Below are 25251 nucleotides of genomic sequence, written 5' to 3'. Positions count from 1 at the left end.
TCCCATGATGCTTTTGATGCAGCTGAGGATATGATTGACCTTCTGAGCTGCAAGTGTACATTGCTGTCTCATGTCAAGCTTTTCATCCATCAGCATCCCCATGTCTTTCTCTGCAGGGATGCTCTCAATCCCTTCCTCCCCACGCCTGTACTGACACTGGGGGTTGCCCTAGCCCTGGTGCAGGACCCTGCACTTGGCCTTGTTGAGTGTCAGAAGGTTCCCAAGGGTCCATTTCTCAAGCTTGTCCAGGTCCCTCTGGATGGCATCCCTTCCTTCAGGCATGTCAACTGCACCACTCAGCTTGGTGTTGTCTGAACACTCATTGAGAGTGCACTCAAACCCTTTGTCTCTGTCATTAATGAAGATATTAAACAGTGCTGGTCTCAATATGGACCCCATAGTGATACCACTTGTATCACCTATCTCCACCTGTACTTTGAGCTACTGACCACTACTATCTGGATGCAATCCAACCAATTCCTCATCCTCCAAACAGTCCACCCATCAAATCCATCTCTCCAGAAGAAGGATATTGGTGGTGACTGTGTCAAAAGTCTTACAAAAGTCCATAAATAATACACCCATGGCTCTTCCATTGACCACTGCTGTAGCCACTACATCACAGAAGGCCACTTGTTTGGTCAGGTGGGATTTGCCCTTGGTGCAGCCATGCTGACTGTCTTGAATCACCTCCCTGTTCTTCATGTGCCTTAGCTTAGCTTAGAGGAAAATGTGTTCCATGAACTTCCCAGGCACAGCGGTGAGGCTGACAGATTGGTAGTTCCAAGGGTCCTCCTTTCTATCCTTTTTAAAGACAAATATAATGTTTTACTTTTTCAAGTCACCAGGGTCTTCAATTGACTGCCAACAGATGGATGTTCCAGAATAGTGTAAAAAAGAGCTCTGAAAAGTGATCTGAACAAAACACATAAAAGGACTGGACCATGTCAGGGCTGCAGTTGGTAGGTTTGCATAACCTTATTTCCAGGCACTCACAGTATCTTGCTTTCAGGGGCTGAGCATACAACCATCATTTAGTTCACTGTTTGCAAATAAAAACCACCATTTCTGCCGTTTCCATAAAAGTATTAAGATAAAGAGTCAGTCTGTCAAAACAACTCTACATAGTAAGGAGAAATTACAGTGCACAATTCACCAGTGTGCACACCTCCCCAGCAGGTGATACATGCAAAGATTTTGTGTGGCCTATTGGTAACATCTGTTAGATGAACCAAAGCAGATGTGAAAGGGGAATTCACATTCTTTTATAATTATTTCTAAAACCTGTACGTGATAGAGACAAGAGGTGCTGTCTTTGAATGTATCTGTTTGGTTCAAGCATTGACGGCTTGATCCTCTAGTGAATGATGTGCATTTTGAAAGGCTGCAACTAATTCAGAGGTTTCAGCCTTACAAAAAGCTGCAGCTGAGAATGAACTTCAAGGACAAAACTCAGATGCCCCTAAATGTATGATTATTTACATCATCTTCAACTTAGCAAGGGGATGATGTATCAACTAAATAATTTTGAGAGAAAAAGTCCACAAAGCACTTTTTCTAGTGCTGGTATTAATAACCTGTGGAAGTTTGCTTGCAATAATACATGCATCTGTAAATTGGTGACACAGTAATCCTCACAGCAATAACTTTTTTTCAGTGAGACTGCTGTCAAACTAAAAACAGCCTAAATTATTCAGTAGGTAGCTTACTATGAATCGACATAAGGTCAATATAAAAATAAGTTAAATACAAAATATTTGGATCGGTTTAACTTAAGAATAATTACTGACAAAATGTCTGTAAAAAATAGCCTGTATATTACTATTTACATGTAATCAGTAACACAATGCCCCATCCTATGCTCTCTCACTGTTTTCAAATCAAATTTAACTCACAACTAAGATGATGTTATCTCATTCAGGCCTACCAACTTAATAAGGCTGAAGCTTATTTATGCATCCAAAATAGCAAGCAGAATTCTGCAACAGGAGCACTCACTAAAATTCCCCCTTTCCCAAAGCTGTTTCAGCTAAATATACAAATGTGTACAGCTGTCTTTCCTTAACAACATTTGGGAACATTTTATATGTGTGGAGAAGATTTTTTTAATATGAAATACCTAATAAACTAGTTTACATTTAAATTATATAATCAGTAGTTCAGAAAGGAAAACTTTCTTATGTATTACAGTCAAGTCTATTCTAATTTTGCACATTTTATGGATTCTGGCTTCTAAAGTTAATTGCAAACTGCTGAACAGGATGCTCAGGAAGCGCTTGCTATGTTTTCTCCATCATATAACTCACCTTTTTTTTTTTTGCAAGAGGTTTTATATCAGAATTTTATCATGGGATCTGATTAGAATAGGATATAAGCTTCTATACTGAAATTTATATCAAAAATAAGTCCCAAAACACTGAATTTACTTAGAAAAATCTCTATAATCAGAGGAAAAATATACAGATAAAATAATCAAATGACCTCTTGAGTTTGTTAGTTTACTGCTTCCAAATGGATACTAAAATATGCCTGAGAATTGGAGTTCATTTCAGCTGCAATGCTGAGGACAAACCTAAGAGACTGATAGATTTCAAAAACAGAAAAAAACTTCTGCGATTATCAAATTTCTTTAACATTATGAGACAAAGTGTTATAGTCAATAGTTTCTGCCTCTAGTACAATAATTTGAGTTGTAGGTATTATGATTCAAATAAATCTCCACCTACACCACAGAATTATTTTCTTACTGAAAAAGTATTTGTTTAGATACCTGTGTTGCCTGTACAGCAAACAGACCATTTTCAAAATACACTGATTCAAAATGTAAAAGATGTGTGTAATATTATTTCAGATACTGAGTGGAACCACCCTTCACTAAATGGTTACTAAGAGAGGCTGCCTACTGCCAAAAAAAATCAGTTTTACAGAAAAAATCAATTATCTGATCAATTGGAAGCAATATACCATATTGAAATACCAGAATAGATCTAGAATACAAGAGGAGTATTTCTTTCCTGATTCTTTACTACGGACCCAATAAAATGGATGCTTTAGAACAGAATAGTGACAAAAACATGCCCAATAAACTATGTGCCAGTAGCAATGCAATTACAGTGGAAAATCATTTTATCTATAAAGTTTACAGCAAAGCAAACAACATTATTTTAAGCTCTATTGGACTTCACAGTCTTACAGATGCTGAAATAGGGTATTTTCTTGTCTGTCTGAGAGTTCTGCAGTCTCTCTGCTGAACTGATGCTTTCCACTGGATTAATATACAGCAGCAATCAGGATTACCCATAGCTTGCAAAAGCCACAAAAAAGGAAATTTACCTTTTTAAATCTTTTAAGGGGAAGGCAAGGAAATTATGGCAACTATACTTATTGATTTCAATGAGGTTCTCATACATAGAGACAGGAATTGGAATATTTCTTCATTCAATATGAGAGGTCCATAGAAATGAAAAGCACCAAGAATTACATTATTTCTCACCAATGAGGCATATAATACCTTTCTAATTACCTTATGTTGCTTATTTTTCTCCTTATCGACAACAGTATACCCAAAAAACTAGTTTAAGGATTCAGCACACAGAGATTCTCTATACTGCTTCTATTCCTGACCAATCATTCACCCATTCATCAGAACGGTATCTTCAACAAACCTATCAATGGATACTTCTACCCTAGATTTACTGAAGATTGAAAACCCTACCCCCACCCCCTAGAATCCATACTTAGGAACCTTTTCTGAGGCACAAATGATGGAGAGGTAATTTTTAGGATGCAAAATAATCCTATTTTGAATGCCTTCACACAATGCAGCAGAGTTATCTGAGATCCCACTCCCTCTAGGCAGGTTTGAAAATGAAAGCTCAAAGTTAAAAAACAAGAAAAAATAGCAGGAAGGAGAAGGATCCACCATTCCCTGGAAGCAACAAAGAGACAAAATATTTTTATAAATTTCCTTACCTCTGTTATGCAACTTTACAAGTGGGGATAACAACCCCCTGCATGAAAAAATCAATGCCCTATGACCAGGATGGTAAAACTAAATCAAATTCAGAATCTATATAGATGTCATACTAATCGCTTTCAAACAATGTTGCATCAAAGATTTTTTAATAAATCTCTCTGCTGCACATTTCTCTAACTTACTTTTACACCTCTAGAAACAATGACAGCAGTTGCAAAAATATTTTTTTAATAATGCCAACAGTGTAGAAAATTACATTCCATCCTTCAATAAAGACTGAATTACTTGATTTTGGGTGAACACTGAATCCCTTTGATGAGGAAGATAGGAGTTTATTGCAGCATATTGCAAGTTTGAGAAGGAATTCTTCCTATAAAGCATAATAAATATTGTAGTTTTTTTTTTCTAACTTGAAAAAATAAATAGAATTATCCTTGTTAGAAGATAACAATACTAACACCAAAGACAGTACAACAAACTACGGTTCTGGAGAAAAAGTTTAGATTTGGACCTTACCCCAGTACGAGCCGACCCTATAACAAGACACCAAGGAGTTTCGCAAAGTGTGTTGTTCTTCCTTTTCAGGGACATTATGTCCAGCTTTGACACGATATCCATTTTTGAACAATTCTCCATGAGATTTTTTACGTCGTCTAGTAATTTTATAAGTTTCTGTATGCGTGCCCCCAGAAGGGTTGTGGTAGACTAAAATCTTGCTGGGAATCATGACTATGTATCTTCAGCTTCAGGAGCTCTGCACGTAAATATCCAGTGGTCCAGTCTTCAGTCACAGCATTCAATAATAGCGAAGACAGTCATATATTTACCCTTCTTTTTGCTAATTCAGTATCAAAATGGAGAGACAGCTTAGAGTTCTTTCTTTACAGAACTTCTCTTTGGGAGCAGATTTGTTTAATTGGACACAGGATAGAGTTCACCTTTACATGTTGCTACCAAAAGACAATTCAGTATAATCCAGTCCATTTCTGTTAGCACGGAACAAACGATGAATCCAAATACAAAACTCAGCTTGACGGAACAGACTAAGAGTATCGCAAACTGGATGGACAAAACAAATCACAGAAGCAAGTAGGCAGTGCAGATGCTACTCTGATCCGTGATGTATTAGAGCTTAAAAGCCATCTTCTATCCGGATATTACTACATAAGCTTCTTTCAGATACACCAAAGAACCACACCCATTGATTCAAAACTGACAAACATGATGCTGTTCACTTGGAATGAACAGGGACTCTCATAAAGAATATAGTTCTTACAATTTATGCACATAAAGAAAATAATTTATTATGTGCTATTTTCTTTGGCAACTTCATGTATCTGTCTTCCAGTTAAAGCTAGTATGCAGAAGGCAGAAGTCACATAATCAGCCAACTCTTACAGGATTTATCCCAGATGAAATGAATAAAATTAAAAAAAAAAAAAAAACAAAACACCAAAAAAAACCCCAAAAAACCCAAATAAATACAACAACCCTTCATCCAATCCCAGTTAATAACAGCTATCTTCCTGAAGGAAAGAATGAAAACAAAAACAATTAAGCCATCTAGCAAGAGCATGAAGAATAGAGTGCATTAGTTCTCTCAAGCAGACTCACTCCGTGAATATTCATAAAACTGTATCTCTGTTCAGTCAGCTACCATCTCATTCAATGGGATAAAGCTCCTTAAATTAAAATGTAAATGGCACATATTACCTGCCAGGACAGACGATATGTTTTCTTAGTGAACTTTCTTGCTTTAAAGATAACATACACACTTCATCTTGGAAGGCTAAAAGCTACGTTCATTTCGAGGAATATGTTTATCTTTTTTTTTTTTTTTTTTTTTTTTGGCCCCAAAGGAGCCACAGAGATATATAAGCCAGAAATATACCAATGCCATCTGGAGTACAATGTAAAGCAGAGGCAAAAATAGACTGTCCCATGTGCTTATATGAAATGTACAGGATTTCAAAGCATTTTGAAAATGTTATTAAAGGGTGACAATGCCAATTATAGAAAAGGGGAGAGTAGTACACACAAACTTCAAATATAAGTAATATGCAGAGAGGGAATCAGAAGCAAACTACTTCCATGACACCTTTGCATTGCAACCTTTAACATTATGTTCTTACAAACAACCTGGTTAAGCTACCACTGGTCAAAATATTCAAGTTCCACTGAGTTTAGTGAGAATAGTTTTTGACATATTATGCATGCATGTTGATACACATAAATAATATATCTGTGTATCTGTGAGCTCTTGAATCATTCCTCTCAAACTGAAGAGATTTGATCAGGGTAGTACTTATCTGTGTTACTAAACACATCTTGTACAGCTCAAACTGAAAGAATATCCTACTTACTTTTTACCATATAAGGCATACTATTTTCCTTTCTTTTCATATCCCCTCTTGAGTAGTATTAGAATCTTGTTATTATCCAATTTTAAACCTATCATTAGTGTACTTCGTACTTAGCACAGCAAATGTTTGGGTTTAGAATCCATTTACCTTGCAAGCATGGAACATCTCTGAAGAGAAACAGGACCCAAGTAATAAATAGCAAGAGGTAAGCTGTTTACATAACCTATTATTTTGGGTTTAGTAATTTGACAGTATTTCTTTAACTCCCTCAGCTCCCTCACAAAGCCAGATTTTTACCAATTTTTTTTCCATTTTCTGTCAGGGCAGTGCTTAATTTGTTGCATACATCAAAATCGGAAAATATAAATTAAATGGAAAAAACTGGGAATAAGTCTAAAATAAACCTGTTCCATAAATTTTAAAAAAATCTATAAATTTCAGCAGCAGAAAAATGATGGCATATTTTGCTAAGCACTCTTCAACATCAGAGAAGCCACACAAAGCTGTTGGTATTGCTCTCTCATATTTTTTACCATTTTGTTCTACAATCTGATTACTCAAAACAGCTTGTTGTTTTCAGTGACATTCCAGTTCTCAACCATCTATAATATCTATCTACTACTTGGCCAAATTTTTCATATTAGAAGTAAAATTAGATTACAATAAATTGGTCTCTAGATGCTAATTTTCTTCAGTTGTGAAGAAAACTGCCTTTTAGGTATTCCATCACCTAGGTTAGATGAGCATCTGAGTGAAGTTCTGGAGTTCAATTAAGCAGATGAAGATGGATGCCATCAGGAAAATAGCACTGTTTCCTACCCCTGTGAAGGACAGAATCCATGGCCTGCTGGTCTGAGGTAGAATTAAAATTCCCATCCTGGTTTGTCAGGAATACCTGATGTCTGCTGTCTGCCCTGAAGTATTTAATCCAAACAAATCAACATATATTCTAGTACAGAGCTCTAGTATGACTTTTAAAAACATTTTGTTCCTTCTATGCTACTTACAAGAGAAGTTTTCCATATTTTCAACAGAAGCATATCCTTGAAGCATATCACTCTATGACCCTCCCTGATAAAAATAAAAATGCCATAAAAATGCACTTATATACTTATGGAAGTATTGCCATAATTAAATGACTACTTGCTTCCAAAGTCTTTCCAAATGTGACACTATTAAACTCAAACATGCAGGAGAAGAAAACAAGACTTCTCAGCAGCTAAGCTCTGCTTTAACTTTGGCTATGCAGGGACTAGCTACTTGCTGTATCATCTTGCCAAGGAAAGATTAGATCGTTGCCATAGAAAACCAATGTATTGGGTAGAAGAGGGTATCAAATTATTGTCCTTTAAAATACAGGTTAGACAGGGATGACTGATTTGCTGTTCTTCTGTAGGATACTATGTGCTAACAGTTGTGCTCAAAAGCATAATCTGTAAAAAACCCACAAAACACAAGGAAACCTGCCAAGGAGAAGCTTGATGTAGAGAAAAATAACTTTGTTATATCCTGTGACTAATATCTCCTTGAAAATTTAAATTACTTTAAAATAAGTGAACACAGCATGTTCCACGTGCCATGTGTCCTCTCTTTCAAACTGCTACTTCTGAAACTACAACATAAAGCCATGGTTGTACACAAAATGGTCCATACAATTTTAATTGGTCCTATTTTAAAAATTATAAAAGTACTTTTGATAGAAAAAAAAATAACCCACTGTGTCTGAATATAAAAACTGTAAAAAAATATAGAGGTTGGCTACTGTACCGACTACTTTTTGGTACAGCTTTTTAGCATTGTCTATAGGTTATGATAAAAACACAGCAACATTCATTCCGCCAAGAATTTACCACTCACTAATCTCACTAAATTATTTGGAAGGTAAATTTACAATCCAAACTTGAGTTCCTGAGAAAATCCATTATGTATTTTTTTATCTCCCAGTCTCGAAGTCTTAAGATGTCAAACCATATTCAGAAAGACTGGCACTAGCAATAGCAAAACCAGTCACTAGATATGTAAACATTAACTTTACTGCTTTACACTGCTTCAGGCAATGACTATGTCATATTCCATATTCCATAAACCAAGCAGAGACATACCAGTAATGAATGAATAGCAGATCTTTACATAAACCCGGAGTGTATTAACTTGTAAGCATCATATATTACAAAGGAAGTATTACTTTTTAATCTTACAGTTGTGTAATCCTTTCCAGATACTGAAGTCCATATTCACATTAGATGCATAATATGCTTTTTCTTAATTCTTTGATTTGGGGAGAAAACCTTGATTGTACACTTTATTGATGATAATACTAAAACCAAAATGACCCTTGAAATGAGAGGTTACACCTCAGCAAGCTAACGTTACAGAGACATGGCACTGAAGGTTGGAAACCTGGCATTCCTTTTTAACTGACCATTAGAACTCAGTATAAAGTAGTTTCCCTTCCTGAAAAATGACAAGTTAGCATCTTATGTAATTTTCCCTGGCATTCACCAGGAACAAATTGCACTAAAATCAGGAATACGCTATTCTGAGAGGCTGTAACCATAGGGCAGAACAAATGATAAGAACAAAGGCAAAGGAAGGACAAAGGCCAGATCTAAAGCCTGACTCATGCTGCAGGACGTTGGTTTAAAAAAAGACTTGCAATGCTGCCTGTCTTTGCTCCTGTGAGTCACAAGGCACAGGCCATAACTGCCAAAGAAACAATCAGCATACTATGAAATAAGACTTGAAAAGGAGTCAAGTATTTCAGTCCCAATCAACTGGTATGATATAATGCATCCCATTAATTGAGTCTTCTTTAGCCTTTGAGCCGTACAAAGAAAATAGTTAAAGAATAGATATGAGCAGATGCATACTGATAATTTAATTATGAAAAACCGGTTATGAAAATGATACACCACAAAGTTCTGTGTGATTATGATCCAGATGCAAAAAAACAGTAATTCCATTTTCTGACCACAATAATGTCAAACTTCAAAAGATACTTCTGTCTGTTCTAGAGAGCTGATGTCCTTTTACTCAGTGTAGAGAACGATTACTTGCATGGGTGCAACATATAAAAATATAAATTTATACTTATATATAAAGAATTTAGCCATAAAATTTCATAGAAATCAAAGATTTAACTGCTTTTAAAAACATAATTGTTGTGTAGGTCTCCCTATACCAGGTATCAGCATCTCTTATTTCACTCCAGTGCAGTACTAAACCATAGTCTTCACCTCCTCAGTAGTGTATCATGTTTAAATAGAAGGTCTGAGTGTCAATTCATCACTGAGTCAAGAATAAATTCAGTATAGGAAGTTGCATTCACAATTCCTCTCTTCAAATTCATGTCAGACAGGAAATCTGTGATCTGTCTACTGAGAAGAAAATTCTCACAGAGTTTCAAGTGCACACAAATGCTTGCTCTAACAGCCAGTGTTAACCAATCAATAAGAAAAGAAAATTTCTATGCACTGAGTAGATTAGAACCAGTGGCTGGTAAAGTAGGTGCCCGGTATTTTCCTAGAAGATGCTATTCCTCCAAATCTATGTATCATTTGCTATTTTCTACTGAATGCAACATTATTTCTTTCAGGATCTGCTCCGCATGCAATTACACTTCTAATTTCATCTAATTTTCTCTAGATGAATTTCCAAGGTGCGAGTGAACATGAAGGAATTCAGATTAAACTATCCTGGTTTGTTCTTATTTTCTAGATGTCTCTGCTTTTACAGGGTTGGTATCTACACTTTGCCCACAACAGGAAGAAAAGTGAAACAACACAGAAAAATCGAAACTCGCTGTTAACATGGAATTTAATAGATAATAAAGGCTGAAATCACACCATTTTTGTTACAAAGTATCCCACCTAATTTGATTTTATACTCACAATATTTTACATTTAGAGGTTCAGATGTTCATTGACTGACACACCATCATGATATATATTGCCTGCCAACTAATCACTACAAAAATATCTTTTTCTTTATTAGCATTGTCCCAACCACTTATTTAGCCATTAAGAAATACTTCATTAACTATGTTTTACTAAAGTAGGTTTCAAATAATGAAATTACATAAATATATAAAAATTTTTATCTACAGCACAAATTTTAACACTAATAAAAATTATAATTTTTTTCATAAAATACTTAAATCATTTAGGTTCATAATCAAAAAGTGAACTTCTAAATCATATAATATCTATTATCTAGAGCAGCCTTAATGTAACAGAACATTGGTAAGAGCCCCTGTAGGATTTAAGAGTTTCGGTATCAACTATGGAAGATGAGTGTTGAATATAAAAGAGTTGCAAACGTTGAATTTGAAAAAACACTTCATATGAACGTTGTGAAAAGTATTCAGATCATATTAGATTTTATACTTATCCCACTGTGATTATTTCTTCTGCTATCAGAATGCTGAAGGGTCATTATATCCTTGAACTTCACGGGCTTACTTGACTTAACTTCAGAGAAAAGCATTCCAGGTCAGAATTAAGCGAGCAAACTGATAAAATGTGAAAATACTTACTCCACTATCAGCACATCATGACAGTGCTCTATTTGCCTATTGATATTACATCTAGCTCACACACAAAAAAGACCTTTCTGCTAGGCTATGGAGGTATGCAAGTCTAAGCATCAACTGAAAATTACTCTACATTTTCAAGCAAATAACACTTTGAATGACCAAGGGGTTGTAGTGTGGATGAATGATACTGACGTTAACTGCTGGATGCACAGTGGATGGAAACAAACCAGTGTACCTCTGCAGAGCAGCATGAGCACATCCATGCACAGAACTCCTTCAGTTCTGAAGGAAAAGTTCCACACAGTAAGGGGTTGATCAAAGAAAAACATGATCAGCAATTAGAGAGACAAAAAAGATGATATATAATTTATACTGAGAAGTAGAGCAACTTGGTGATAATGGAGAACTAATGACTGGAGAGTTTTCAGTACCTTAGAAATGCAGTAGACTAAACCATTTTGCTCATCCCTCCTTATAAGAGACTACAATAATTTATTTTTGATTATGAAGATTATAGTTTCTAGAGACCCTGACTTGCATACAAAACCTCTGCACATTAAACTTCACACTTAAGATACTACACAGTTGATTCTTTTCAGCTAAATATCCATGGTGATACTACAATATTATTGTTTTGAATAAAAAAAGTAGTCCTTGCAGGATAACACTTAACAAAAGTAAAGTGTATGTAAGGGCATGTATTAAGTGCTGTGTATTAAATCTGTTCCATCTGCCTTACTTACGAAAAGCTGATTTAAAAAGAAGGCAAAATAACTTCTCTGTATAAATCACCTACAACTGCAACAAGAAAATGCCTTCAGAAAAGAAGTTTTACAGACTAGAATTTTTACTTATGTAGAAGCCCACAGTTTTTCAAGTTTTAATGTTATTTTTAAATTAAAAGATGTATTATTCTGTCTTCTACTCTGCCATCTATTTTACTAGCAACAAACAAAAGAACTGATAGTCAAATAGGCTGCTTTTCCAGTATTTCTGCTTTTGACTCAAAGTTGCAGCAAGGGAGATATCATAAGAAAACCTACTTCTGGCAAATGCCTGTGCAGTTTTGAAGACAAGTTAAGCTTACATAGTAGAAACCTAAACTACCAAGAAAATTTAAACTCTTTGGCTTCATATCCCTTTATACATGTCAAAGCAGACAAGATTACTAGATAGATTTAGAGCAAAATATTTCATAACTATATACAAAATACAAAAAAACTATGTACAATTTACAAACACAATGTACTGCCTTCTTCAAAAATAATCAAAAACTAAATGCCTGAATTAAAAAAAAAAAAAATCACTCCAAAGTTTATCAGCAGCTTTTTTAACACTGCTCCATATTAAAAATTTCCCTGAACAGAAGAAACAGGGAAAAGAAACAGAAAGTTCCCAAAGCATGCACTCATAAAGAACAAGTAAATCCTGCCCTCTGAGCATCATTAGTTTTATTGGCAGACCTTGTGGCGATCCATCAGGTGAGCCATTGCAGTGCAAGAAGTTATGGAGGAGTCAGTAACTTCAGAGACATGTCCTTCCATTTATGGACTGCATTTTCTCTGCTGCATTTCTATTTTTATTTAGAATTTGAGATAGTTTGATACAAAACACTGCTGAAGGTGATAACACGTTTAATGAATGCTAAATGTCTGGGGGTCATCAGTGAATCAAGTAAAAGCCCTGAACAATGTAAGAATGTAAATACAGAAATACTACAGAATGCTAAAAAACTGATATTAAACAAGTTGCAAAATGTGACAAACTATGGAACACAGATAGGCAGTTTGGTTTTTTTTAATTACTTAAACTGCATAATGCATCTTTTCTTAATCCCACATAAACCAAAACTCATGCACACAGAGCATACCAGACAATTGGTGCCAAATAAACCAGAACTACCTGGCCATCTCAGTACATCTAGTCCAGGGTCTAGAAGATAAAATAGTTCCTTTCAGCAGTGTCACAGAAATTAGAGGTATAAAATGAGCTAGAGTTCAAAAATGGTAAGCAGAAATCATAAAACTCACGTTAAAAATACCAGAATATAAACTCACATGTTCTAGGCATATGGACGTTTAGTTTTGGTCTTATGTAGGTATCAATTATATTACTTATAAAGTTGCTTGTAAACAACAAGCACTGAAAATTCAAAGTTGAGAAGATTCCACTCTGGAACAACCTTACTCAAATTCAATGTATTTTAAAAAACAGTCAAAAATCAGTGAAAGGAGATACTGGGAGAAAAAACTGCTGGATAATGTACAAATAATAGATTGAATGCCTACATGAAACTCCACAAGTTAACATACTACCTGGGGAGCCAAAAAATGAAATCTTATTTTCAACTGCTCTTTCAGCTGAATTTTTACGATAAGAAACAATTAATTAAATTTTAAAAAAAAATTTAAAAAAAATCAATCTTCTGTCTCATATTATCATTAACGAAAGTGTATAGATTAGTTACATGCTGTAGATAGCTCAGGAAAATTTGGAAAGCATTCTGACTAATGATAATGCAATCATCTTCGACTGTACAAAAAGCATTTTTAAATGTCCCTTATTCAAACAAATATAAATGCCAGAAGACAGCATTGTATGTGTTCCCTAAGCAGTTCAGGAGGAAGGGTTTTCTCCTTTTCCAATACTATTCCACATTCTATTGAAGACAAAACTCTACAGTCTAGGTAGTCTTCATTTGAGCAAAAGAACTTAATTTCAGAATCTTAAAGACACTTAAAAGCACTAGAAAACCCAAGAGCGGACATAAAGCAATTAAACTGATAATAAAAAGCAGGATAAAAAGAAAACATTAGACTTTTTTTTCACATAAAATCCAGATGTTGAGTATTTTAAGTAGAAAGGAAAGGATATGGAGAGAAGAAAATTAGATAATATCTTATAAAAAATGCAAAATGTTTTACTATTAAAAGAAATTTCAGTGGTTTATTTCTCAGCATAAATCCCTTACACTTCATATTATCACCCGATTATTATCCTAGAGGGGCGTAAGGTTGAATGAAATAAGAACAAAAAAAAAGGTCAGTTATTACAAACTACTTTGAATTTATCACTCAATCTATATTAAAATGGTATTCTGTGTTTCTGATTTAGTAAATTTGGCAGACTATGATCTTGAATATTTATGGACCAATGCCCAGAAAAAACATGAAATAGAACATTACCAATGATAACAGACAATTTAGATATATCAGATAAAGTCCAGCTGCTTATGTTCCTTTGTATGAAACATGGAAAACACCTTTGGTTTACAGCATGGAAATGTCTATCCGAAAAATATATGCTGAAGAACATTAATATACCTTTAGAAGTTCTTAATATTATAACCACAAAAGAATACTAAGACCATTTCACTGAAGGGATGGTTGTTTATATAACAAGAAAAAACTTGCTATGGAATTCAAATTTAGGCTTACTTAAATAAAAATTCTCCCTACTTATATAAAAATACTGATTACATTTACTGTTCACAAAAAAAAAAAAAAAAAAAAAGTCCAAAATAGTAATATATATTTCCTATTTAAATCCAACAGAATTTATAAAGAATAAAATTATTATGGACTATATTAAGCAGATTTACTGCACTTTAAAGACATTTTATCCATAGCATTTTATGACTAGTATAATGTTGGACATTTCAGTAATAATAGAGAAAAAGGTAGAAGTGTCCCATATATATGTTATTTTATAACTTAGAAAAAGTCAATCATTTAATTACATTTGGTTTATAAAAGTTCCAGAAGTAAGTTAATGTTATTTCCATAAGTCTAAAAGAAGTAACATGGCACTATTAATCCATCTCAGACAAAACAAAGATTTCCACTCCAAAGTAATTAAGTGGTCAAGAAAAAGAATTATACTTATGTATATACTCTAGAAAAACCTCTTACGCCATTAGCTTTTCCATTAAATGTCACGATTGAATGATAAAGCTATAAATATGGATGTAATTTACTCAGCATTGTCATGGGTTGACAAGCAGGGGCTGGGATCATGTGTAACATGATGTGACAGGATGGCAACAAACTATGTACATTTGTTATAGGTAACATATTTTGGAGGTAACTATAAACTTAAGACTGGATTACTTATTTTTTTCAAATAAAGATACATTCCTGTTCAGTCAGGTTTCAGATGAAAGAGATCAGATTAATCCATCCAGCCTGCTAGAAACACTAGGAAGCACTTTCATTTAAAGCAAAATAACTGCTGTCAGTTATGATGTTAACTTGCAATAGCTCCTCAGAATTCAGAGACTATGACTTCTTTTGGGCTAAGCCTGATACTCATGACAAATCAAGGTACCCCCTATCACCCCTCCCCATCAGAGCAGATTAGAAAGTAGAATGGGTTTGGGGTGATTTTTCTGTGCAGTGGTAAGTACCACTCACAGATAGTGATAGACTAGGAACAGAAGATGATTTAAATTATCCATTTTACTTTGAATACACAGTTATAGGGAAGCAAGCACTCAGTTTCTATGAATGCCAGTTAGATGACAGACACTAATGACACTTGAAGCCAGTGTTGCCCTTGTGTTTCTCCTCTGCTCGATTCTTTTGTGCGGAGGAGAGAGAAGGAGAAGCATGTTGCCACAAATTAATGCAACAATATCCATAATAATTTGTCAGAAATGTTGACAAATACATATTTGTCATAAGGTTACCTTTTGCTATTAATATTGTAGAAACTCAAAAGTTTGCTGTGAAGCAATACTTTAACTGGTACCCTGTCAAAATATACATGTTCTGTGAAAACTGAACTAATTAAGGTTCCTAGAAGAAAGTAAAAATGTTGTCTTCAGTACCATCCAAACGTGATGCAGCCCATTCAATGACAGATTATTGACAAATCACCAAGCATATTGAGTCTTCAGAACTATTTTCAATACATTCATTCTGATACCTTTTTGAAGACATTTGTATTGTAGAAAGAAACATTACCCCACAGGAAAGTAGTGCATATGCACATACACATAAAATTCTCCTATGAAATTTTAGAGAACTTAGCTTCCATTATGTATAAAATAATTTATTGTTTATGTAAAATGACAGAAAATACTTCAAAGCTCTATAAAATACCACAGTTTTGTATAAAATATTGTCGAATTTGGATGTGCATTCAAAGTTTACACCAATAGATGGCAGGAATGCACAATACTTAACCAACAAAATCATTGCAAATGATTGCCAATTTAAAGTGCTAACAAAGGGATAGCTTTGAGACCTGCAGATGTATAAAAATACAGTCAATGATTGCAAAGTTTTTAAGTGCAAAAGTGGTATCCCTACAATTCAGTTATCAGAGGACTTCTCTGGTCAGTATAACTACATTCCATTAAAATATCAAAGTTTTCTGAAAGGAACAAAATGTTCTACAGATTCAAATATGGTTTCAGGCTGAGCTATTCTGTAGAGGCTATTGCAAAGAAGTCTACAGAGTATTGAAACAAAAGTTGTTTTCATGTCACAGATTTTTAACTGAAGCCTCACTTTGAAGGACACTTGCTGGATGGGCAGGCAGTTTCATGTCATCACCTGAACTGTCTCGTCAAGACACACCACTTTTTCTCCAAAGCCATCTCTCTCTCTCTGTGGAGGGAAACCAATTTCATTTTCTGACTCACCAAAATAAATGAATTTCCATCAGACTTGTTGGAAACACTCTTTTCAGATCAGGAACTGATACCAAAACCACAAGTCTCATCCAAAATTAATTCAAATGCCTGTAACAGGACCTCGACAGAATTTCAGTAAGTACTGGAAAAAGGATCCTCTTCCATAACTGTGCTATCACTACAGGAAGAGATTTGTTCACTATGTGTCTACATTTATACCTGTCTTCTTTTCCTCACTATATATCTCAAATTGTTTTCCGAAAAAACAGCACAGCATCAGTAGTAACCTAGACTAAAAGGGATGTAAGAGAAGAAGGATGAAGAAGAAAATTTTCCTATAATAGAATTTACTAGGAATCAGTTTCTATTGCTTGAAATTTTGTTCAGTAGAATAGATGAAGCATATGATCAGGAAAAGGAAATGGATCTTTTCTACCTTTAATTTCTGTGATTCAATAACATGGGGTAGTATCAAATTCATATATTAGATTCTATTTAAATCACTGTAGTTCTAGTAGGCTGATTGTTCCTCATTCACATGTCCTTGTAAAAGTGAAGCTAAGATCATATTTTTCATGTTTAATCTTCCTCTAACAATACCATCCTGTCAAGGCAATTTATTCCAATACAGTCAGCTCATAAGACCAATATTTCCTTTTTTATAAGCATATAAGTATATGATAAAAGGCATTTCAGTTACTTGAAGTGTCTCTGCTATCACCGAAGACAGAGTAACAGTTTAAACTGGTGTGTAGAATGTTGGTAAGTCATTACTAAATAAAATTGGAAGATGTTCACTTGTTGCAGGGCTCTCCAACTTGTCACACTACTATCAAAAGAAAAAAGATCTGAATCTGAAACTTAGCTAGGATACTCACATCATGATGACTTTGGATTAAAAAAATGAGTTTTACCATGGCATTATTTCTCCCATTGCAAATTTTTTTCTGTCCAACAACCTTTCTAGCATACCTAGACTTAGACTAGAAAGACAGTATACACTCAACAATGCACTGAAATAATTTGGTTAAAATTCACTGTCAAAATAGCTCAGCCATAAGCTTCATCCCTTCTATTATCATTCTTCCCTTGGGAAGATTCTCTTCACCACACAGAATTCTGCACTTGAAGTGGAGAACTGTCCTATCACTACAGAAAGTCTCTTGTACAGAGTTGTGCAAGCAATATTTATGATTTTATAAAGCAGGGGTTGAGTTTATGAGCAACTATCTACACAAATGCTATTATTTGCAAAACAGTATTGGAAAAATGTCATGAGGATCCATATGCAAATGAATTTCAGAAAAAAATGCTGATGTTTTGTATCTGCAGAGTTTTAAGTCATAGAATAAGAAATTTTTATACATGATTTGTTCAAAATTTCTTCCCAATTTCTACTTGTCCCAATTTTTCAATAATATGCAGATCTTTCCATATGCCATATTGATTCTTTTCATGTGCTTCCTTTTCTTACGCTATCCTATGCTAGCAAAAAAGATACCCTAGGAATTCTTTCTGAAGGATTTATCAAATACAAAAATTTTATATTTTTCAGGTTTAAAGTGCTGTTTTGACTTCAGCTTTACTTTAAACAGTGATCACAATACCATTCCAAGAAGCCTTTTAATGGAAAAGCATAATCTGATCTGTCTTTCAATACTAAATATTCACATACTAAGACTGACATAATAGCTGAATGGTAGCATTTCTGAATCAGCCTAAGAAGAGAAAAATCCACTATCTTTCCACTATAACAGATGATATATTCAGGTCACATTTCCTCTGCTATGCTTTGCATCTTTCTATAAGCATTTAGTACTCTGAAGACAAAGTTTATTTTTATTTAGGAGGGTTTGGTTGTTGTTTTTTTTAAATCTGTTTAAACTGTGTCTGTACTGTCACTCATCAGTTAGCTAAAACAGGAAAGTTCTCATGAAATTGGGAATTCAGGGAGCTACACTGGTGACTTTGATTCTGTCTACTGCTTCAGTGAACTCATCACAGCTGACTGACATGAATCAATAATGACACAAACTGGAAAGACCTTAATCCACAATACCTTCCAGATGCTGTATTGTATTTGGGCTCCTAAATTATCTTGAAATTTAAAGTATACAAACAAAACCTGCTAAATCAGTAATAAAATGTGCAAAGAATTACCAGGATACAGCAAAGTCAAAACCTGTTAAATGATTTTCACATTGCCTAAAATTAAGGACTTCTTATTTACTTGCCTTGCTAAAAGGCAAACCTACCTGCAAATCCTACTTACACACAGGGACAACTGGTGCAGAAACCATAACTTACTTGTTCTGAGTCACCTTCTGCATAAGGATATCTCTCTCTGAATTATGAAAAAATATATAAAAGGAAAAGGCAAAGTAGGCATCTAACCTGAAACTGTAAATAACATGGTCTAAATATCCTCCCTTCTCCTCTAGTCATTCACTCAGTCTTATCAGTGTATTACCTACAAGTATGTCCAAAGTATTTGAGCTCCACAGACAGTGAATTTTGCCATCTCTTTAAAATGTGTAAAGGAATACACAATCTTCATTAATACACTTCAGTGTATTTTCTTAAAAATTCTTTCATCACAGCTTCTCAAAATATTATAACTCGCTGATCTAAATTAAAGCTATGTTCAGAAGCCAAGTAATTAAAATTTTTGAATTAGTGAATTATTTCACTAAGGATGGTTCCTCTGAAGTGAAACCCCCTTTGGAAGCAGGTGCAAAGCTAAAACATTGAAAATAAGTCACTCCTAAGCTGACTACATTAAAAAAAGCCTGACTTTTTGCCTCAGTGGATGATAAATGTCTCAGCAGGATTCCACGAGAAAACAGGTAAAGTGGGACTATAAACAAGAAATGACAAAAAAGTGATATTGGTGTAATTAAGAGAGATGGAAATCCTTTCAAACCTATGAACAAATATAATCAAAATGCTTAACTCTTCCTGCAAACTGACATAAATCTTGTAAAAAATATCCAGCAGAAAATGCTAAATGTGCAAACTCTCTCATTATCCCTGTCAGTACTGTTAGTTAGATTGCTGTGTCACCATGAGTCAGTCAATTATGCAGTCACTTGCATAAAGGGTATTCATCCCAAATAATTATCTCTTGGCCTCATTTCCCAGACTTTGTGGTCTTGCTATTTTCTCATTTCATATTCCTTTTCAATGGATGCTGTGATTCTATTTATTCTCTTAGACAGCATTCATCTCCAAGGATTTCAGTCTCAAAGTTTTAGGAAATTCTGATACATCACATTCAAGTGTGAAAATTCATCCCTTTAATTCACATAATGCAAAGAATCTGAGATTAAATTACAGCTAATGAAATCAGCAATTTTCTTTTAGACATAGGCGTGGTTTTTATTTCCATACTTTCTTTTTAAATCTTACTTCCTATTCTAATAGAGAACTGTATGACATTTTCTCTTTCAAAAAGTCTTACTTAGTTTCCCATACACAACAGCAGTAATCGTATGAGGATGTATGGTAGTATTTTCTGGCTGTTTTACTGCTTTCTTCTCTGGTATACTAATAACCACCGATATAGAGTATGACCTTTACTGGGGTATACATTTATTGATCTTTTTCAAAAAACAGTAAATCATCAATAATTTTTGTATCTTTAAACTTCTGTATAAAGTTTAAAATATTACAAGACTATTTAAGACCCTCTGTTTTATTTTCCTTTGCATGTGAAACATTTAAGAAAATCACTCTTCAGTTTTCAGGGACAATGAGTGCCTGTATTTCTGGAGAAACGAATTGTCAAACTGTGATGTTTCATACATTGTCTAAAGATATTGCATTCACAGAATATGCCATTTTTAGGAAATTTTCACTGAATAAAAACCCTCAAGTTTTTACCTTCATTTTACCGAATGAGAGAGCATATGCAATTTTTACAAGAAACCTCATATGTCACTTTGTGGATGTTCTTTAATTGATTTGTCCTCTGTCTCATTTTGTATTCGCTTTTACATGTGGCATACTTTTTCTAATGCATTCCTAGCAGTCCAACACAAATTTCAAGTATTTAAACATATCTCCCAAACCTTTTGATTTAAAATTTAGCCAGATTCGCTCAAAATATGCAATGAAAACTTGTTGATTTCATTGTTGACAATGATTCATGGCAATCCAATTCAGTGAATGAATGGTAAGGATCACCTGCTGTTCAGGTTGCAAGCTGAGACAACCACATCAAATTCACTGTTTTCTAAACCAGACTCATGTTACACAGTACTTCCAAGCTGGAGTTCTACACCACTTAGAGAAGATTATATTAATAAATTGAGAACAAAATGGACAAGTGCTTTTTCTGACAAAACCCACCTTTTCACTGAATTAGCACATTCACTGCAAAAACAACTTTGTCATATTATTCTTCTGTTTATGCAATGACACAAGATGAAAAAATTCTCCATCAAAATGTGCAAAGTTTCAGTAATTTTATAACAGCTATTAAAAGGAAGAATTATTTTACTTACCAAGCCAACTTCTGTTTAAATATACTGACACAAACACTGGAGGGACCGTGAAGAAATCTACCACTGAATTAACTTCTAGCCAAAACCATAGCTTGTCATTGGCTGCTATAAACTGGAGGGGGGGAAAAAGAAAAAAAGGAGACATAAAAGAATCAGATTATGCTCACACTGATTGCATTTATGTGAAATATTTTCTGTTCTAAAATACAAAACTTAAAAGTGGGTGTAGTAATTGATGTTTTAAATCACTCCAGACAAAACATGTTTCACTAGAAAGAAGTTTGTCTTGTGTATTGCTTGATAATCACATTGGTATTAAACTGAAAGATACAACTGAAGAGGTAGATCATATCTGTGATCAGTTGTAATATCTGTGCTAAAAATAGTTTTTCACATTTATTAGTAATGTATCAGTATTATTAGAGAAGTATAGGCAAGTATAAAATATTTCAAATTCTACTCTAGCACACCAAATGTACTAGTAGTAGTTTCATCATGTATTTGCTGCTGACAAGTTTCAAAATACATAACAGTTTACAAAGAGTCCTATTATCATCTGTCCAGAAGGGTCATCAGGATGACTCCTACAAGGCTTAGTCCAGGACTACACCAGCAGTTCAGTCCTTAGAACTATGCCATAAACATGGTCATTCCTCTCTCCTGACTATGAAGTCAGCCCAGGGAAAGTGGTAAACTTAGACGACAAGGACATCAACTTGCCTCTGTGCTTAAATAAGGTCAAACTATTATTCCCATTTGAGTAATAATTAAAACATAACAAAACCTTTGCTTTATAGAAATATGAAATTTAAATATACAAATAAATATAAAATTTTTGTGCATCATGAAGACATTTACAGGAGCAGTTTTACTCATTTAAGTCTTGAAACTTTGACTAACACATTTAAAAACAGTGCTTGTATTTTGAGTTAAAGAGAATATTCATTGAGTTTCTTTCAAAGCAAATACAGAAAATTGCTACCTCATTCACTTTATTTCCTAGCCTTAGAAATACTTTAAAACTTTGACAGAATAAGTTTATGGTGCATACCAACTTTGCTGGAATGCCAGATTAAATATTGGAAAGGAGACTGTACTGATGTCAAAAATGTTGAAATCATATTTAAAAATAAGACCAAAAACATGAGCAACATTTGCTTCAGAGAATACTCAAAACAGAAAATAAATTGATATTTTGCTAGTCTGTATCACTCAATATCAATGCTCCAGCATGAAAACAGAACAAATATATCCAGTTTCAGCAAAAGATTTCTATTCCCTTCTGTTAAATTTAGAAGTAGTCAAAATATTTGAAAGTAAAAGCTTTTTAAGATGTCAGATCAATATTTTCATAACTTACAATATAGGTTCCAATCATCATTTTATCTTTTCATAGGGCACAACTTTTAGGCTTTCAAAAAAATTAAAGTCAATTGAAACAGTCTGTTGACTGTAAAGGTCACTTACACTTCCCTGTGTAAGTACTGCAACTTTATTCATTTAGGTAATTTGCAACTAGTAAAAGCCCATTTTGTTACAGAAGCAATCCTACCATGCTTGAAGAGATGCTGTCTTTTAAAAGCACTAGCATAATTCTGTCCCTTTCAAAGAAGGATTACTACCACAGTCTCCTTTTCTCTGCCAGACCCTATTGCTTGAAAATATGCTAACTCATGTAATTTAGACTCTGTCTTCATCAGAAGTTTGAAGGCTTCATTTCCAAGCTCTCACATAGTTGGATACTAACCAACAAAGATTTTAAAATGGATATATGTGTGTTTGAACACAAATATCTTCTATAACTGAAGATACGGCAATATTTACATGATTTTGAGTTGCATATAATTTCGAGGAGAACAGATGGAAAAGAATGAGATCCTAAAATACTTCTTCAAAATCTTTATTTTGCCAGTGAGTCCTCACATGAGATATTTATCAGAGAAAAAAAAAACAAAAACTAAACCACTACAATACCTAAAGATAAGAGGTGCATATTACGTAAGTAGTAAATTCATTATTGATCCAATTCTTGAGTCCACACAACCAAGTATCACCTTTACCTCAGAAACTGTTTAGTTCATCAGGACTTCCTGCAGATCTGAAGGTACACCTGTGTTAGCATTTTAACTTAGATAAAGAACACCAATCTGAAGTGAATAGTTACCATTCACACTTACCATAGCCTCAGTTTGCATCACAAAACAGTTTTGGATAACACAAGAACTTACTGTGCTTGAAACTAAAACTGAAAAAAATTAGTTCTGGCAGTGCATCTCACTGTAACTGCTAAAGCATTCAGTCCACAGGACCAGGGTGCAGTCAACAGAACTGTCTCTCTCTTTCAGAAAACATACAGTGCAGACATGAAAGTATTAACATCACCTCTCAGTATTTTCTCTCTTATAGTGCTCTATTACTTGATAATGTGAAGTAACCGAAGTTACTGCTTTGAGTAAGGGTGTATATGTAATTATAATTACAATATGTAATTTTAATTCTTTTGGTAAGAAGATACAACCTTATTACCAGCACAAAATGTACAAATAGATTTGGCTACTTCTAAAAAAAGGTTCTTGGAGGTTCACAACTACCATGCATTGAATCCGTTATGTTAAAAAGTCAACCTATACTGCAAGCCTTATGGATGTCCACTAAAGCCCCACTCTCAAGAATTAGGGGCTATTACACTATATGCTTTTAAAATACAGCTTAGAATGCATTCATAGTAGTGTAAATACTGAAGGAATTTATCTATTTAGCTAAAGGATAAACACTGCACCTAGACTAGGTGATGAAATAACCTAGATCTGCAACATAATTCTTTACTGTATCTTCAGAAAAAGTTGGTTAAATTGGTCAGAAGTGAAATAGAAGGAACACAACTATCATTGTGACACAGGGGTTCCTATGATTCAGGAACAAAATGGACAAAGAAAGATCAGGAGGCAATATTTGTATCAAATTTTAAAAACAATGTAGCAGGCTTTCTCCTCACATAATGATTTCCTTGTAGTTCTGTTAAGTTTAAGGCCTTTTTCCCCTAATTTTTCAATTAAGAAGCAAAATTGGATTTCAAAGTGTATAAAAAAACAAAAACAAAACCACAACCAAATGTAAACAGCTTGAATGGCAAGCATTACTAGCCCAAAGTTTACTAAGTGCCTACCTGTTTCAGATGTACCAACTTTTAGATCCTGAAACAGCATTACTGGATTTGCAGTAAGTGACAAGTACAATCTAAGGTTCTGTGTTTCAGCATATTGAGCAGTATTTATAGCTTATGCAAACACTCATTACCAGTCTGTGAAAGTGGATGCATACAAAACTGCATACAGCAGCTCTAGCACCTGTTATCTCAACCTTTGACTGCCAAAGACATATCTAACAGCAGAGGAATAGATCAACCAGTTTTGCTGAAGTAGTTATCACACCATTGAGAACACTGAATCTAAATTTCATGTCACTGACCAGCACTGAACTGTTAGAGTTTTCAGTTTCTATCACATAAGAACATTCTGGGACAGCTTCACTTATGAACTGTTGGTGTCCTTAGTGATCTTAGATTCTTCTTATTACCTAAACGTTCCAAATAAAATGTTTTGATCCTGCACTTTAGAAATTAGCTTAATTCTGTCGAGCCATCAGAGTCAAGCTGCATTCAAAGACTCTTCCTATCTAATAAACTATATTCCCTTGCTGCCTCATGCTATCAAAAACACACACACTACTTACACGCAAGCCGAAGTAGAGTAGGAAGAACACATTGAAAGCCATGTCGATCTGTAATGTGAAATCTTTGTAGAAATTCTGGCAGGATTCTATTGGGCTATTTGAAACAAAAAGAAATCAGAATAAATCGTCAGTATATGAGTTTCTACTCTGCTGAGAATTGTATGCATTTCATTAAAGACCTTGATTCAGAAATAATTTTTCTGTTTTCCAGTCATTTACAGGATACAAGCAAGCATTTCAAAGGAATTATTTCATTCATTCAGTTAGTCATTCATACAGTGTTTATATTCACCTATTCAGGTAATATCTGAGAGTTAACATGCAGATACCCCTAGGAAAGGACAAGCAGGAGAATACCTCAGGATTCCTTAACCCCACATTAACCCTTAAAGAACTGACTTCTTTCTAAAATAGACACACCTATGATACTTTAGGAAAAAAACCTAACAAGCACACAGCTACAGTGAAACATTACATGCTTTTAATTAATGTCATAATATAAA

The 25251-nt window shown here is 34.2% G+C and overlaps 1 protein-coding gene across 1 annotated transcript in view; it reads right to left on the bottom strand.

Moving 5' to 3' along the window:
• The window catches only part of LOC114055902 (calcium-activated potassium channel subunit alpha-1-like), a gene marked incomplete at its 5' end in the record, with an annotated part of 191679 nt that extends 166823 nt beyond the window's left edge, over positions 1–24856 (bottom strand). Inside the window, 2 exons of the mRNA XM_027880516.1 lie at positions 21017–21128; positions 24749–24856. Of these exons, the coding sequence (XP_027736317.1) occupies positions 21017–21128; positions 24749–24856 (220 nt within the window). The remainder of the gene's footprint in view (positions 1–21016; positions 21129–24748) is intronic.
• Positions 24857–25251: the final 395 nt, after the last annotated feature.

The sequence above is a fragment of the Empidonax traillii genome, unplaced genomic scaffold (genome assembly GCF_003031625.1).
Source record: "Empidonax traillii isolate 1590-97213 ecotype Southwest subspecies unplaced genomic scaffold, ASM303162v1 scaffold71:size1317347, whole genome shotgun sequence".
Taxonomy (NCBI): Eukaryota; Metazoa; Chordata; class Aves; order Passeriformes; family Tyrannidae; genus Empidonax; species Empidonax traillii.
This window is presented reverse-complemented; position numbering and strand designations above follow the sequence as displayed.